The following is a 14,309-nucleotide window of genomic DNA, read 5'->3' on the forward strand; positions in this document are numbered from 1 at the left end:
CCATTAGCGAGATCCAGAGCGTGACAGACTCATATGGAGTCGGCCTCCTGTAATTTTTCTGGCCTCATTCTCACCACAGGTGAAGGCAGAGCCACACATCAACGTGCCAATGGGGCCACGGTTGAAGTGGTGGGGCCACGGTTGAAGTGGCGGTGGCCACGGGTCATTTGGCCTCGATCTATTTTCCATGTTGAAGGCCGATTGCCCCAAACATTGCCCGTCATATGCAGTGTCACTGAATAACGTGTGAAACATACTGTAGCATATACAAAATTTTATTTTCTTCATACATTAAATACAATAAACACAATAAACATGAAATGCGTATAGGACATTTATAACTCTCTCAATGACCAAACTTGTATTTTATGAACACACTTAGACGAGCAAAACATGACAAAAGTGTTCCAGATTTCAGTTTCAATTGAGACTGAAATCCGGAATCATTACCCCCTACTGACAGACTAATAATACCCGCTCGCAGGCCAAGTGCTGATTCACCTTGGGGCCTCGCCTGGTATAGAGGTCGTGGGTTAAATCCCGACGCCTGTACATCTGGAGTTTGCATGTTCTCCCCGTGACCGCGTGGATTTCTCTCTGGGTCCTTCGGTTTTTCCCTCCACATTTAGAAACATGCGTTTAAAAGTATTTGGCTGCTATATATTTCTGCGTGACAAGCCACTTTATAGCGCTTTCATTTGTGGCCCGGTCGTTCCTGAAAGAGAGCTATACAGCTGAGTGGGCCTTACCTGGTTAAATAAAAATAGATTAGTTTTGTTACTTTATTTTGTCCACAGGGGGACAGCTACGGGGGGGGGGGGTGCCCATTAAAATGGTCGAGATGAGATGCAACTTAAGGCGCTTGTGACTTCCCAAAAATATTATTTATGGCAGGTTTTCACATCTAAACATCCCGGGTGGCATTGAAGCCAAGAGCTCCCACCCTAGGTGAGTAGCTACGAGAGCGGTGCTGTGCACGGCGACACGCCACTTTCTCCATCTGCCTGACTTGGTATTTTCTTTTTTGTTACTTAAATAAATGTTAATGTTTCGTTTTGTGTACGTGTGTATGTACACCGTTTGGGGAGCGGTGGTGCAGCAGTTAGCGCACTACGAACTCAGCCATCTGAGTACATGGTGTGGTGTGTTTAACATCGCAAAACTGGGGAGGACAAAGGCAGCCAGACGTGGGGCTGGCCACACAACCACTTCTGTGCCATGCCGGCCATCATAGGTGCTACCCGTTAACAGCACTTGCCCCAGCAATCTGTTAACGGCGATACGGAGTACCTTTGTCTTTTTGTGCAATTGTGTGCTTCTGTGTGCGACGCATGCGACGATGTGCATGTTTGTGTTTGATAAATGTACATCCGCAATGTGTGTGTGACGCGTATGATGCGCGTGTGTGACGAGGGTTGGAACAGCGATTCACGCAGTGCCCTATCCACGCGGCGACCTCTCCTCAACGTCTCGAGCCTCGGCGGAGAGCGCCGCGAGGTTCGACTCCAACTCCGGCTTTGCAGGGACAAACCCCCCCCAATGCCCCTCCCCCCAGGCCCGTGGGGGGGGGGAAGTCGCCCCACTCCCTCACTCCACGCTCAGGAACTTCCTCTTCTTCGCCGTGTTCATGTACGGTCGCCAAGGCCACTCCACCTCGGCGGTGGCCGCGTTGTCCAGCGTGCCCAGTTTAATCTCGTAGACTGCGCGACACACAAAAGCAAAGATCCCCCCCATGCAGCCTTTAACAGACGGCGTGGGAAAAGCGCTGTTCATGTGTTAGCATGTAGGAAAGCCAGCACGGCACACCAAGGGGTGGGTGTGGGTGGCCAGCATTACGTCCGATCATCTTTGAATTTACACATCGCATCCGGGGTGGGGGAATGCGAGTCGGGTCACGGTACAGCGAATGCGACCAGAGCAGCGACCCCACCGACTCAAGTTCCGATCCGCTCTACAAGTCACCCGCGGGCCACCTAGCCCGAGGCTAGACTCTTACATTCAGCCCATCATCCTCTCAGGGGTCGATAAAATTTACAACCACTTCGTAGGGAAGTCCACAAGGAATGTGGAATTTCCACCGCCTCTGCAGGGGTGTAAAGTGGAGACGAGTAACAATGTGTCAGGCAGACTTGCGCTCCATCTCGAATCACGGTCCCACCTCCTTCAACTCGATGTCCTTGCCGTCGCGCTTGTAGACGTTGTGCCTGTTGGGAGGGGGGGGGGGGGCACAGAAGTCACGGGAGGGGATGCGGCAAGTTACACGGACTGCGCTGGACTCTCATTAAGCGTCCTCGCAGACGTTTGCCAGTTAGAGGCCAGCGGCCGCCCTGTTTAATACAGCGTATGCATTAACAAATGAACAACATTACGCGCCTTCAGCTTCAGAGATGGCGTTAAATAAAAACTCTGTCCCGTTACTCAAAAACTAAAGTAAAACGAAATTATTTTTATTTTACCACTGAGCTATGTAGCTCTTTTTCACAAAAAAATGTTTAGCAGCCAAATACTCGAAATTCAAGTTTCTAAATGTGTAGGGAAAAACCCGGAGGACCCGGAGAAAAATCAAAGTGACCAGGAGGAGAACATGCAAACTCCGAATATACAGGCGGACACACAGTACCTGGCCCAAAAGTCTGCTCACTCTTTCCCATTCCGAGACATCTGCAAATTGCCGGGTGGTAGGTGTCACGTTCACCGCTGAATCTCGGTACGCGCGAGCGGCTCGGCGTTTATTTTATTTATAGAGGTGTAGCTCTGCTGTTTTAAAAATACATTGCCCTCACCGCAGAGAACCATAGTAACACGACCGGCACTGTATGGAACAAAACTATGTCACACGCCCTCCCGCATGGCCTTATGGGAGCCTCGGTATGTCTTCAGGGTTCAGAAGACATACTTGAGTTTTTCTTACGGTTCCGTTTCGATGACGTATATGTACATCATGGAAATGAGAAAGGGTTATAGGCTATACGAGGGATCTTGTGCTTGGGGGATTGGCGAGGAAGATGTGGGTGAGACTGGCACGGTACCCGCACGCACCCTCTTTCCGAGTCGTGACGTGAAGTTGTGCATCACGAGGTGTGGCAATGCCTTGGACATCGTGTCCACGTCCGGATGTCGTGCAGCATCACCACGCTAGACAGCGTCAAGTACGCCGTGGGGCCCAGCGGCAGGTGGCACATCACTATCCCGTCTGTGGCATCGTACCACGTGTCACATGGACAGCACGCCGGAGAGTTAGACACACCACAGGTGTCACACAGACAGTGTACTAGAGAGTTAGACACACTGCCATACCATCTGCGGCATCACACCACATAACACTGCACAGACAGTTAAGACACCGCAATCCCCCGTCTGCAGCATCATACTACACACCGCACATCGTACACACAGTTAAATACACCTCCATCCCCTGTCTGTTGCACCGCATCACACACGTCACACCATGCATCACACCGGGGAGCGGGAGCGGAGTGGCTATCTCATTACACTACAAATCCGGTGACCTGACTTCGATTTCCGGTGTGTCCAAGCATCGACAGTGGGGAGACAAAAGGGGCCAGATGCGGTAATGACCACACCACCCACCCCGCTGTGTGCTCTGCCGGCCTTCGTAGGTCACTCGACAAACAGCACTTGCCCTGACAGCCTGTTAAAGGCTACACGGGGGAGCTTTGTCGACTGCGGTGCGTGCGCGTGCCTGGCATACCGCGGTGCTCATGCAGGATGATGAAGTCGGTGACGGTGTTGGCGCAGCACGCCCGCACCAGCGCCTCCAGCTTGTGGCCTCCGCGGTTCATCGGCTGAGCGTTCGGCAGGATCAGCTTCATCTCCTGCGGTGGTGGTGGGAGGGTGGTGTGGTAACATGACAGCAAGTGGTCACACGCCGAGTCAGCTCTTCCCACCGGCGTCCGTCCCGGCCACGCTGCTTTCGCCCCCCCCACCTCCCCGCCCCCCCACTGCATCCGACTCGGGTTGTGTTGTTTGTTTTTTCCATTGCGGAAGCCGAGCCGTACCGGTATACGCGGTCGCCAAACCCCGTGTTGGCACAACTGGGATGCGCCATTGGAAAAACTTTACTATTTTTATTTTACCAGGTAAGGCCCACTGAGCTATGCAGCTCTTTTCCAGAAGCGACCTGGCCACAAATCATAGCTCAACTAAGTGGCTTATCGTCATGTGGAAATTTATAGCAGCCAAATACTCTTAAACGGACGTTGATTCTAAATGCAGAGGGAAAAACAGGAAGACCTGGACAGAAATCCACGCGACTCGTCAAAAAGAGAGACACGCAGCTCCAAATATACAGCAGGCATCAGGGTCAGGATTGAACCTACGATCTCCTGTATACCACGTGAGGAAGTTAACATCTCGCCACAGTGGTGCCCCCAATGGTACATCTTTCCCGTGACCACCGACCGTGCGTACAGTGCTACAGTAGATACATTTTTCGATCAATGGAAAGGATCGATCATAGGATAAAGGCGGACTGAATCGCGAGGAATGAAGTTGACAAAAGCTGCATGCACCAAACCAAAGTGTCCAACGCTCCACCACTGACGACCCCCCACCTCCCCACACAGCCTCCACCTTTCACCAATAACTAGATTTCTTCAGGTTAACTCAACGGATGCGAGTTGTCTCACACTGCACAAGCCCGATGATTGGTCGACACGGCTCGTGTGAGGTGCAAGGAACTGATTCTAAAGCCGATAGAGAACATGTGTGTGTGTGCGATAATTTAGCAGTTAGCATGCTGCCCCACAAACCTGGTAATCCGAGGTTGATTTCTGTTTATAGCCAACACCAGTGGCGATTATCTGAACTGGTCCTGGGCCTCCCCTAGATCGACTCAGCCTCAAATGAGTACCTAGTGCTGTGTGTAAACATCATCACTAGAGAGATAAAGGCGGCCAGTCGTGATGCTGGCCACCCAAACCCTCGCAAACAGCACCTGCCCCAAGAGCCTGTTAAGGTTATATGGGGGACCTCTGTCTTTGCGCGTTTGTACACACGCAATACACGGGGACCCACATCCCTCATGTGACCCCAAACCCTGTAGCCCCTGTGACCCCGTGCCCGCATCTTGATGAACTGCTTGAGGAGGGAGCCGGGGTCGCGAGAGGTCGTCACCATGATGTGTGGGTCCTTCACGCCGGCTCAGCGGTACTCGTCATCCATGTGGCTGCTCACTCCTACTGACACGGGGGGGGGGGGGGGTGTGGATAGAGAGAGGGGGTAGATGGGGCAGGGGGGACAGAGAGGGTAGGTGATCATTTGTCATACTTCCCCGTGCGGGTGAGTGAAGGTGTGTGTATGGGTGGATGGAAGGAGCGACCAGGAATGTTTTAGAATATCACTCTGCAGTGATCGCGTTGATTTTGTGTAGCCAGCTGAGCACTAATGAGACCTGGAAGAGTCCCAATTGCAAGAGTAGGTGATTGATATGGCGGTTGAGTGGGTAAATTGAGTAAGATGATGAGTGAGTGAATGAGTGGGTCAGTGTATGTTAAACCTCTTTGTTACAGCACATAGCCAACCGTGGTAATCGGAAGTGTGACAAACTAACCACAAAAAGCAGTTCTCAAGAAATGAGTTTGTCAATCTAGTCGATGATTTAAAAGTGCAAAGCTCCAATGGCTTCCTAATATTGTAAGGAAGGCTGCTCCAGAAGGAAGACCGCTCCAGAAGTACACGTGATGTGGTGACCACCGCCTTCATTCGACATTCGACCAAAATTTACGCCAGCCACCACACACACACGGCGGACTCTTTTCCGCGTTCACGCCACGGGATTTTTCAAAGTCCACTTGGGAAGCAATCGCCGTGCGGTATTTACGGTCAACGCAACTGCGGCATTAAACCCATTAAACCGGTGGGGGGGGGGGGGGGGGTTGAGGGCCCGCCGTTCTCGAACCGCGAACCTCTGCGGCAAAACACGGTGCCACCGCTTGGCAGGAAGGACCGACGACGAGCCGTGGATGCGCGCCGACTCGGCGTGTCTAGCGGGCGAAGACGCGCGACGCTTATCCCCCTGCCTCGAGAGTCTCGCAGGAAGGAAGAGAGAGAGAGATGCGAGGAGACCCGATGGTGAGGGATGTGAGCTCACCCTCCCCTCTCTGGTCGTCGAACTCCACGGCCTTCTGGAGTTCAAGCGCCTCCCACCGCAGGTCCATAGGCAGCACCAGGTTTTCTATGGTGACGACGTCAGGGGACGGGGGAGGGGGGGCAGTGGGTGTGGGTCGGGCGGAGGAGAATTAACAAGGAAGGAAAATCATGCGCACGCATGGATTCATTCGGAAACACTTTCCAAGCGCGGTTTTCTTCTCGCCTGTATTGTCAGACCGTCTTGTCCCATCTTAGTCCATCTTGCGTGTCTCATTGTCTCTAGATCCGTCTCTAGTCTGTCTCGCTGTCTCTCGTCCGTCTTGTCGTCGTGAGCCCATCTCTAGATCCTTCTCGCTGCCCGTTACCATCGAGCGCCCTCTTGAGCCGTGCCTTCTCCTCCATGAAAATCTTCTTGGCCTCGTGCGCCTTGCGGTAGAGGTACTCGCTGTGCAGTTGCGCCTGCTCAGCTGCACCACCAAACAAAGACAAAGATCCCCCATGTAGCCTTCGACAGGACTGTCGGGTGCAAGTGCTGTTAACGAGCAGCACCTTTGATACACGAAGGGGGGTGTGTGGCCAGCACCACATCCGTCCGCCTTTATCTCCCCAGTGGCGATGTTTACACAATGCACCAGGTACTCATTTGAGGCTGAGTCGACCAAGGGGAGGCCCAGGAACGGAATCGTCACCAGTGTTGGCCGTGAGCGGGAATTGAACTCGGGTCGCTGGGTTCGTAGTGCAGCGTAGCGCTAACCGTGAGACGACCATAAACAACAACCGCCATTCGCCACGAAGTGGTGATGTCACCACGGCGCTCGTGCCAGGCTACGTGCAGGTTAAGGCCACATGAAGCGTCGAACGCCCGCTGGCAGCAGGAGGTCACAGACAGACAGACCCAGGTTGCCATTGGTTGCTTGACTGAGATGACTGGCCGATGCACCACCTGTGCCCCCTACTGTGCTACACCACCGCTCCCACCTACACAAACTCCCTTGGGCTATACTCTTTGGTTCTTTCGGTAAAGTCACATAGGCATAAAATATAAAATAAATTAAATCACGATGCTTCGGGCACAACACAAGCGTCCATCATCAGGTGGGACAAACCACAGCAAGAAACAATTGCTGAAGTGGGCAAAAGAGCTGCTGTAAGCAAGAGACTATATAGGTAAGAGAAGGGGGGAGGAGCCAGGGAGGAGAGAAAGAGGGGGGGGGGTATGGGGAGGGGAGTGGGAAGCTTAAGAAATTGGAGATGCGGAAAGTGAAGGCAACACCATGAAGCAGTTAAGGTTTTACCTGGTTAATAACATCTTTCCAATGATTGCTCAATTTGAATCAATTTTCTCGGTTGAAGATATGTCTGTGTTTATACATCTGGATGGCTTCATGAACAAACCTTTGCTAGTAGCCCGAAGGTTTGCAGAGCACCTTGGTCTCGGAAAAAAACAATATCATGCGAGCCCACAGCGTTATAACAATGGTCAGCTATGGCAGAGGTATTGGTTCTGCCATGTTTCAGATCTGCCTTGTGCTCACGGACACGGTTCAAGATATATCGTTTCGTTTCCCCAATGTAACAATCACCCTTGGGCTATCATTTGTGATGGCCAGGTGGCTTCTGAAAAAAAGAAAGCTACATAGCTCAGTGGGGACTTACCTGGTAAAGATGTAGTGGAGTAGGAAGGTGTGCTGGGGAAACTGCGTGATTGTATTGATCACACGGCCAGTGTGGGGTTTATACTGTTTGGTTCTATTTGGTAAAGTCACGTAAAAAACAACAAAAAATGAAAAAAATCACGACGTTTCGGCTACAACACAAGTGGCCTTCATCAGGTGAAGGGACCAGACTGTCTAGAGGACAGCGCTGGAGTGAACACAGCCAAGCTCAGACTGCGACCTTTAAGCTGTGTGAGAGGACGCAGAACACCTTGACAAAGGAATTAGCATAAAAATTTGCATTTAATTGGCGGACTTAGCATGATGAATAATGTACAGGGGGGGAGCATGTGAAGACCTGCGAGGGGAGGAGTTTACATATTGATGGTGTGAAAAGGAATTTAAGCAGCTGCGAAAGTTTGGGATACCACTACTTGAAAAAATATACTGTACCATTGAAAATTAGTTTAATGTTTGGGTTGATTCAGAAGATCTTTCCAATGGTTGCTTAATTTGAAACCATCCTCTCAGTTGAAATTGTGTCTGTATTTGTAAATCTGAATTGCCTCGTTAACAAATGTCTGATAAAAACCCGTGGGTTTGCAAAGAACCTTGGTATCGGAGAACATTATATCGTGATCACCCACAGTGTTGTAACAGTGATCAGCTACGGCAGAAGAATTCTTTCTGCCGTGTTTCAAATCTGATTTGTGCTCGCGAATTCGGTCAGAGACATGTCGTTTCGTCTCCCCGATATAGCAGTCACCACAGGTGCAGGTCAATTTGTAAACTCCGGGGTACCGTAAGTCAGGAATGACATCCTTCACGGAAGGGATCAGGTCACGGATTTTGTGTACTGTATTGAACCGGACCAGGATCTTGTGTTTGCTTAGAATTTTGGAGATCTTTTTAGTAACACCTGCTAGATATGGTAGTGTGATGGTTTTGATTGGAGTATCAAGTGGTTGTTTTTGTATGGAGGGAGAAACAGCTTGGCAGATGGTACAGATCAGAGTATCCATTCCTTTTTAGGGTCAGATGTACATGTTTTAATTCACTGGTCAGGTGGTGTTGGTCCGAAATGCAATGAGCCCTGTGGTATAACGTTTTGATGAGATAATTCTTTTGCATCGGGTGGTGATGGGAATCAGGTTTCAAGTAGGAATCTGTGTGGGTGGGTTTCCTGTAGACAGAATGTCCCAATGAGCCATCAGGTCTCCTCTCAAACAGAACATCCAAGAATAGCAGCTTGCAATCTTTCTCCACTTCCATGGTGAATTTGATGGCGGGGTGTCTGGAATTAATGTGGTCTAGGAAAAGGTTCAAAGCCGGGAGGCCATGTGGCCAAATGAGGAAAGTGTCGTCTACATATCTCATCCACAGGGAAGGTCTGAGGGTGGAAGTCTGGATGGCGTCTGATTCAAATTTCTCCATGAAAATATTGGCTATCACTGGTGACAAGGGGGATCCCATGGGGGTACCCTCATTTTGTTTATAGAAGGAGCCATTCAAGTAAAGTAGGTTATCGTTGAGGCAGTGCCTAACCAGTGCAGGTGTATCGGGGTCTAGTCCATATTGGACCAAATTTTCAATTATTTCAATGGTATCAGGTCTGGGACCTTGGTGAACAAAGAGACCACATCGAAGCTGACAAGGATATGGTCAGGGGACAGTACAACGTCTTTGACCATAGAGACCAATTGTGCTGAGTTAAGTACTGCTGAGGCGGTCTTGCCAGTATAAGACAGCAAGGTATCTGACAGAAAACGGGCTAGTCTATAGGTAGGGGAGTTGATCGTGGATACGATGGGTCGTAGTGGGGTGCCTTCTTTATGAATCTTGGGAAGACCATAGAATCTAGGGGGTCTTGCAGCAGAAGGTTTTAGGGAGGGACGTTTAGTTGGGTCGATTAGGGAGGTCGAACTTATGATGATCTTGTTGGTTTTTTATCGCTAGGCTATTAGTAGGGTTATTTTTGATTTTTGAGTAACTTCCATCGTTGAGCAGATTCTGGATTTTGTTGTTGTATGAATCTTTAGCCATATTTACAGTAGCGTTGCCTTTATCGGCTGAGAGGATGACTAAATCACTTCTGTTTTTTTAATTCGCGAGTTCAGAGCGTTCATTTTTGCTGATGTTACTAATGGGTTTCTTAGCATTCTTAAGAATAGTGGCTATTGCAGCTCTCGCAACGTCTGCTTGGATGTGTCCTACGCCTTTGAGGGCTACATCGACCTGAGAGATGATATCATCTACTGGTATGTGTTTTGGGGTGGCAGCAAAATTCAGCCCTCTAGCCAGTACTGTTTTCAGATTGTCCGAAATCGGGGTGCTACTCTGATTAATGACGATTTTGTTGACGTCTAGTTTTGTTATATGTGGAACTGGGTTCTTCTTTGATAGGTGGTTGAATTTAGAAATCAGGTTAGATTTACATTTGACTGACAGTGAATCAGCAGAAGAAGCAGTCATGTTGTCTACGTGATTCCAATCAGAAGGTGACATTTTTTCTGTTAACATTAAATGAGCTTGTAGGAGAGTCCTGTCTAAAGTATCGAGTTCAAATTGAAGTAGCCTTATCCTCTCTGAGATTAAAGATAGGCTGGTCTTAAACAGAATCTGTTTAGAATTCGGAGAAGATACAGCAGCAGAAGTGAGTGTGAAAGCGATGGGTATTACCTTGTGATCGCGGCATCTTTTGAGGAAGGTCAGCGTCTCGATGAGCTGTGACTTCTTGTCCCGTTGTCTGTTAAAAGCTCTAACAGATAGGTGAAAGCCCTCCCCGTAGAGGTTATCAATTCTAGATTTAAAGCTTTCGTGACTGCAAGGATCCATACTGTTTGGTTCTATTTGGTAAAGTCATCAGGTGAAGGGACCAGACTGTCTAGAGGACAGCGATGGAGTGAACACAGCCAAGTTCAGACTGCGACCTTTAAGCTGTGTGAGAGGAAGCAGAGCGCCTTGACGAAGGAATTAGCATAAAAATTTGCATTTAATTGGCGGACTTAGCATGATGAACAATGTACAGGGGGGGGGCATGTGCAGACCTGCGAGGGGGGAGGGGGGGAGTTTGCATATTGATGGTGTGAAAAGGGAATTTAAGCAGCTGCGAAAGTTTGGGATACCACTACTTGAAAAAATATACTGTACCGTTGAAAATTAGTTTAATGTTTGGTTTGATTCGTGAAGGATGTCATTCCTGACTTACAGTACCCCGGAGTTTACAAATTCACCTGCACCTGTGGTGACTGCTATATCGGGGAGACGAAACGACTTGTCTCTAACCGAATTCGCGAGCACAAATCAGATTTGAAACACGGCAGAACGAAATCTTCTGTCGTAGCTGATCACTGTTACAACACTGTGGGTGATTACGATGTAATTTTATCCGATACCAAGGTTCTTTGCAAACCCACGGGTTTTTATCAGAGATTTGTTCACGAGGCAATTCAGATTTACAAACACACACAATTTCAACCGAGAGGATGGTTTCAAATTAAGCAACCATTGGAAAGATGTTCTGAATCAAACCAAACATTAAACTAATTTTCAATGGTACAGTATATTTTTTCAAGTAGTGGTATCCCAAACTTTTGCAGCTGCTTAAATTCCCTTTTCACACCATCAATATGTAAACCCCCCCCTCCCCCCCTCGCAGGTCTGCACATGCCCCCCCCCCCCCCCCCCGTACAATGCTCATCATGCTAAGTCCGCCAATTAAATGCTAATTTTTATGGTAATTCCTTTGTCAAGGCGCTCTGCTTCCTCTCACTCAGCTTAAAGGTCGCAGTCTGAGCTTGGCTGTGTTCACTCCAGCGCTGTCCTCTAGACAGTCTGGTCCCTTCATCTGATGAAGGCCACTTGTGTTGTGGCCGAAACGTCGTGAATTTTTTTTATTTGTTGTTGTTTTTTACGTGACTTTACCGAATAGAACCAAACAGTATGGATCCTTGCAGTCACGAAAGCTTTAAATCTAGAAGTGTGGGGTTTATCTGGGGTCAGCCTGAGGAGACGGCGGAAACAGTGGGGTCGTGTTAGGACAGCCAGGTGAAGAGGCTGTGGTGATGAGGTAACGGTCGAGCCAATTAAGCCAGAAGGGCTGTGATTGGTTGGTGCTGTTGCTGCGGCCGAGGAGGTGTCGAGGTGTCTGGAAAAAGGCAGGTGGTTGAAGATGCGAGGCGTGCGGAGGCACGTGGACCAATTACTTAACGAAAATGAGAATGGGGATAAATTGGGGGGAGAAAGAGAGAGAGGAAGAGATTGGAGTTGGGAGCTGTGCGGTGAAGACGTGGAGTTCGGAAACAGAGTTTAGAAGAGAGTTGGAGCATGGTGATAGCGAAGCTGAAGCAAGACGAAGCAGTTAGCAGTGCACTGAGCATAGTGATAGCGAAGCTGAAGAAGACGGAGCAGTTAGCAGTGGAGAGAGCGTAGTGAAGCTGAAGAAGACGGAGCAGTTAGCAGTGGAGAGAGCGTAGTGAAGCTGAAGAAGACGGAGCAGTTAGCAGTGGAGAGAGCGTAGTAATAGAGGAGCTGGAGACGAGGTGTGCGGAGACAGAGAAGTGAGATTGGGTTTCGCTGTGTACGACGACGCTGTATAGCGGAGGAGCTGAGGAGGATAGCCAGCAGTGGAGAGAGCGTAGGAATAGAGTTGAAGACGTGTGTGTGTGCGGAGAAAAGCGACGTGATACTGGGAACCAAGGTGGTGAGCGAGACGGGCGAAGCACGGCGAGCGAGCCGTGGTGTCCAGGATACGGTGGAGTGTGGAGAACGTGTTAACGATGAAAATAAAGAAGTGGTTGAAGAAAGACATAAGTTGTTCGTGTAAAGTTCAACCACTACAAAAATATATCTTAATAGTTTAGTTTATAGTTTTTCAATTACAATCAGCCGGCGTGTGGCACGTGTCTCCGCGCGAGAAGACGTGAACTTCTTTCGCACCGTACGCAGCCAACCGCGCTGAATAAGAGACACGAGCCCAGACGAAGATGCAGCAGCAAGCAGCAACAAACCACGAGCTTGCACTCTGAGTGCGGCACCACGATGCTCCTAGCGACGTCGTTGATTAATGTCTGTAATTAATATCGATGGTGAATCTCTGTAATTAATATCGATGATTCGATTCCACGAGAACAGATTCCACAAGAATCGATTCCACAACTATTCTATTAAAGCAAAGTACGCGATTCAATTCAAACGTGTTCATTCCGGTATCATAAGAATCGGTATTCATTCTGTGCTGGAGGAATCCGATGCGCTATAAAGCTCTTTGATCACAGATGTGCCAGTAGGGGGCATGGGGTCATAACGTCACAACAACAAACAATACAAAAACGATGAGTGCAAAGGGAATGATAGCAAACCACTAAAAAGAGGTTAAATAAACCATATAAGTTCATACTCTTTGGTTCTTTCGGTAAGAAGTCTCGCTCTCCGTTCCACCCACTACAACTGGCGTCAGAAGTAGCCAAATAGTAAGATGAATCGCTATAATGGAGACGCGAAGAAAAACTCGTACCAGGGCTCCGGAGGAAGAGGAGGACGACTCAACACCACCGGGGTTGGCAGCCCCGGAAGGGGGAGGAGAAGCGACGCCGGCCGAGCTGCTCACTCCCCGGCCGCCCGGCGGCTCACCACCGTCGGGGAGGGCGCTTCAGGTGGCTCACTCACGCCTCGCCCAACTCCTGCACGCGGCGGCATCCATCCTCGACGAAATACATCGTGGGTTATAACCACACCAAATATAACCACAATCACTGCGACCATAATCACCATAACCACAAATATAATCATAACCACCAGCTACATAACCACAAGTATAAACACTACCACCACAACTATAACCATAACCACCACAACCATAACAACCAACATAACCACTACAACAACCACAATGATGCTGATACACTCTCACACCATGTGGGTCCCCTTGTCTCCTTGTGTCTCCGTGTCTCCCTGGGGTGAGTGGGTGGGTTGGCGAGAGAGTCGGTAGGTTGGCGAGAGAGTCGGTGGGTTGGCAAGAGAGTCGGTGGGTTGGTGGGAGAGTGGGTGGGTGGCAGAGTGAGTGACCGGTGGCAGAGTGACTGACCGGTGGCAGTGGGTAACCGGTGACTAAGTGGGTGGGTGGCAGTGGGTGACCGGTGACTAAGTAGGTGGGTAGCAGTGGGCGACCGGTGACGAAGTGGGTGAGAGAGTGGGTGGCTGAGTGGGTGGCCGAGTGGGTGGCTGAGTGAATTGGTGAGTGGATGAGTGCCAGAGTGGGTGAGTGAATGGCTGAGTGGGTGGGTGATAATGAGTATTTTTTTGCTGGAGGAATCCGATGAGCTATGAAGCTCTTTTTCATAGATGCGCAGAGAGTGGCTGAGTGGGTGGCTGAGTGAGTGTCGGTGGGTGGGTGAGTGGGAATGAAATCGAACCTGCACCTCTGTATTGCAAGTCCAGCGAGCTAATGCCCCGCGTGTGGTGGGGTAAAGTGTGGGCATGGCTATTTTGCTGCAACACGTCCGGACCAGCGTGGAAGAGTAGACCAAATACCTCTAAATAGCG

At 49.7% G+C, this 14,309-nt stretch overlaps 1 protein-coding gene across 6 annotated transcripts in view; it reads right to left on the reverse strand.

The window, feature by feature from the left end:
* Positions 1-259: 259 nt before the first annotated feature.
* The window catches only part of LOC142922527 (U3 small nucleolar ribonucleoprotein IMP4-like), a 14,492-nt gene continuing 442 nt past the window's right edge, over positions 260-14,309 (reverse strand). The window contains exons 1-8 of one of the 6 annotated variants that reach the window (XR_012940130.1): positions 13,282-14,309; positions 6,477-6,578; positions 6,113-6,196; positions 5,137-5,198; positions 3,713-3,836; positions 3,040-3,193; positions 2,159-2,204; positions 260-1,700 (exon numbers count right to left, since the gene is read on the reverse strand). The exon at positions 13,282-14,309 is cut by the window's right edge and continues 422 nt beyond it. Coding sequence is in view for 2 of the 6 variants with exons in the window: in XM_076063325.1 (XP_075919440.1) it covers positions 3,072-3,193; positions 3,713-3,836; positions 5,137-5,139 (249 nt within the window). In the remaining 4 variants the exon portion in view is untranslated. Of the gene's footprint in view, positions 1,701-2,022; positions 2,205-3,039; positions 3,194-3,712; positions 3,837-5,136; positions 5,199-5,927; positions 6,015-6,112; positions 6,197-6,476; positions 6,579-13,281 lie in introns of those variants that run through there. The other 5 variants (XR_012940131.1, XR_012940132.1, XM_076063325.1 and 2 more) reach the window with 5 other exon arrangements.

Source organism: Petromyzon marinus, unplaced genomic scaffold (genome assembly GCF_048934315.1).
Source record: "Petromyzon marinus isolate PM22_M1 ecotype Great Lakes invasive population unplaced genomic scaffold, UKy_Petmar_22M1.pri1.0 PM_Scaffold_1, whole genome shotgun sequence".
Classification (NCBI taxonomy): Eukaryota; Metazoa; Chordata; class Hyperoartia; order Petromyzontiformes; family Petromyzontidae; genus Petromyzon; species Petromyzon marinus.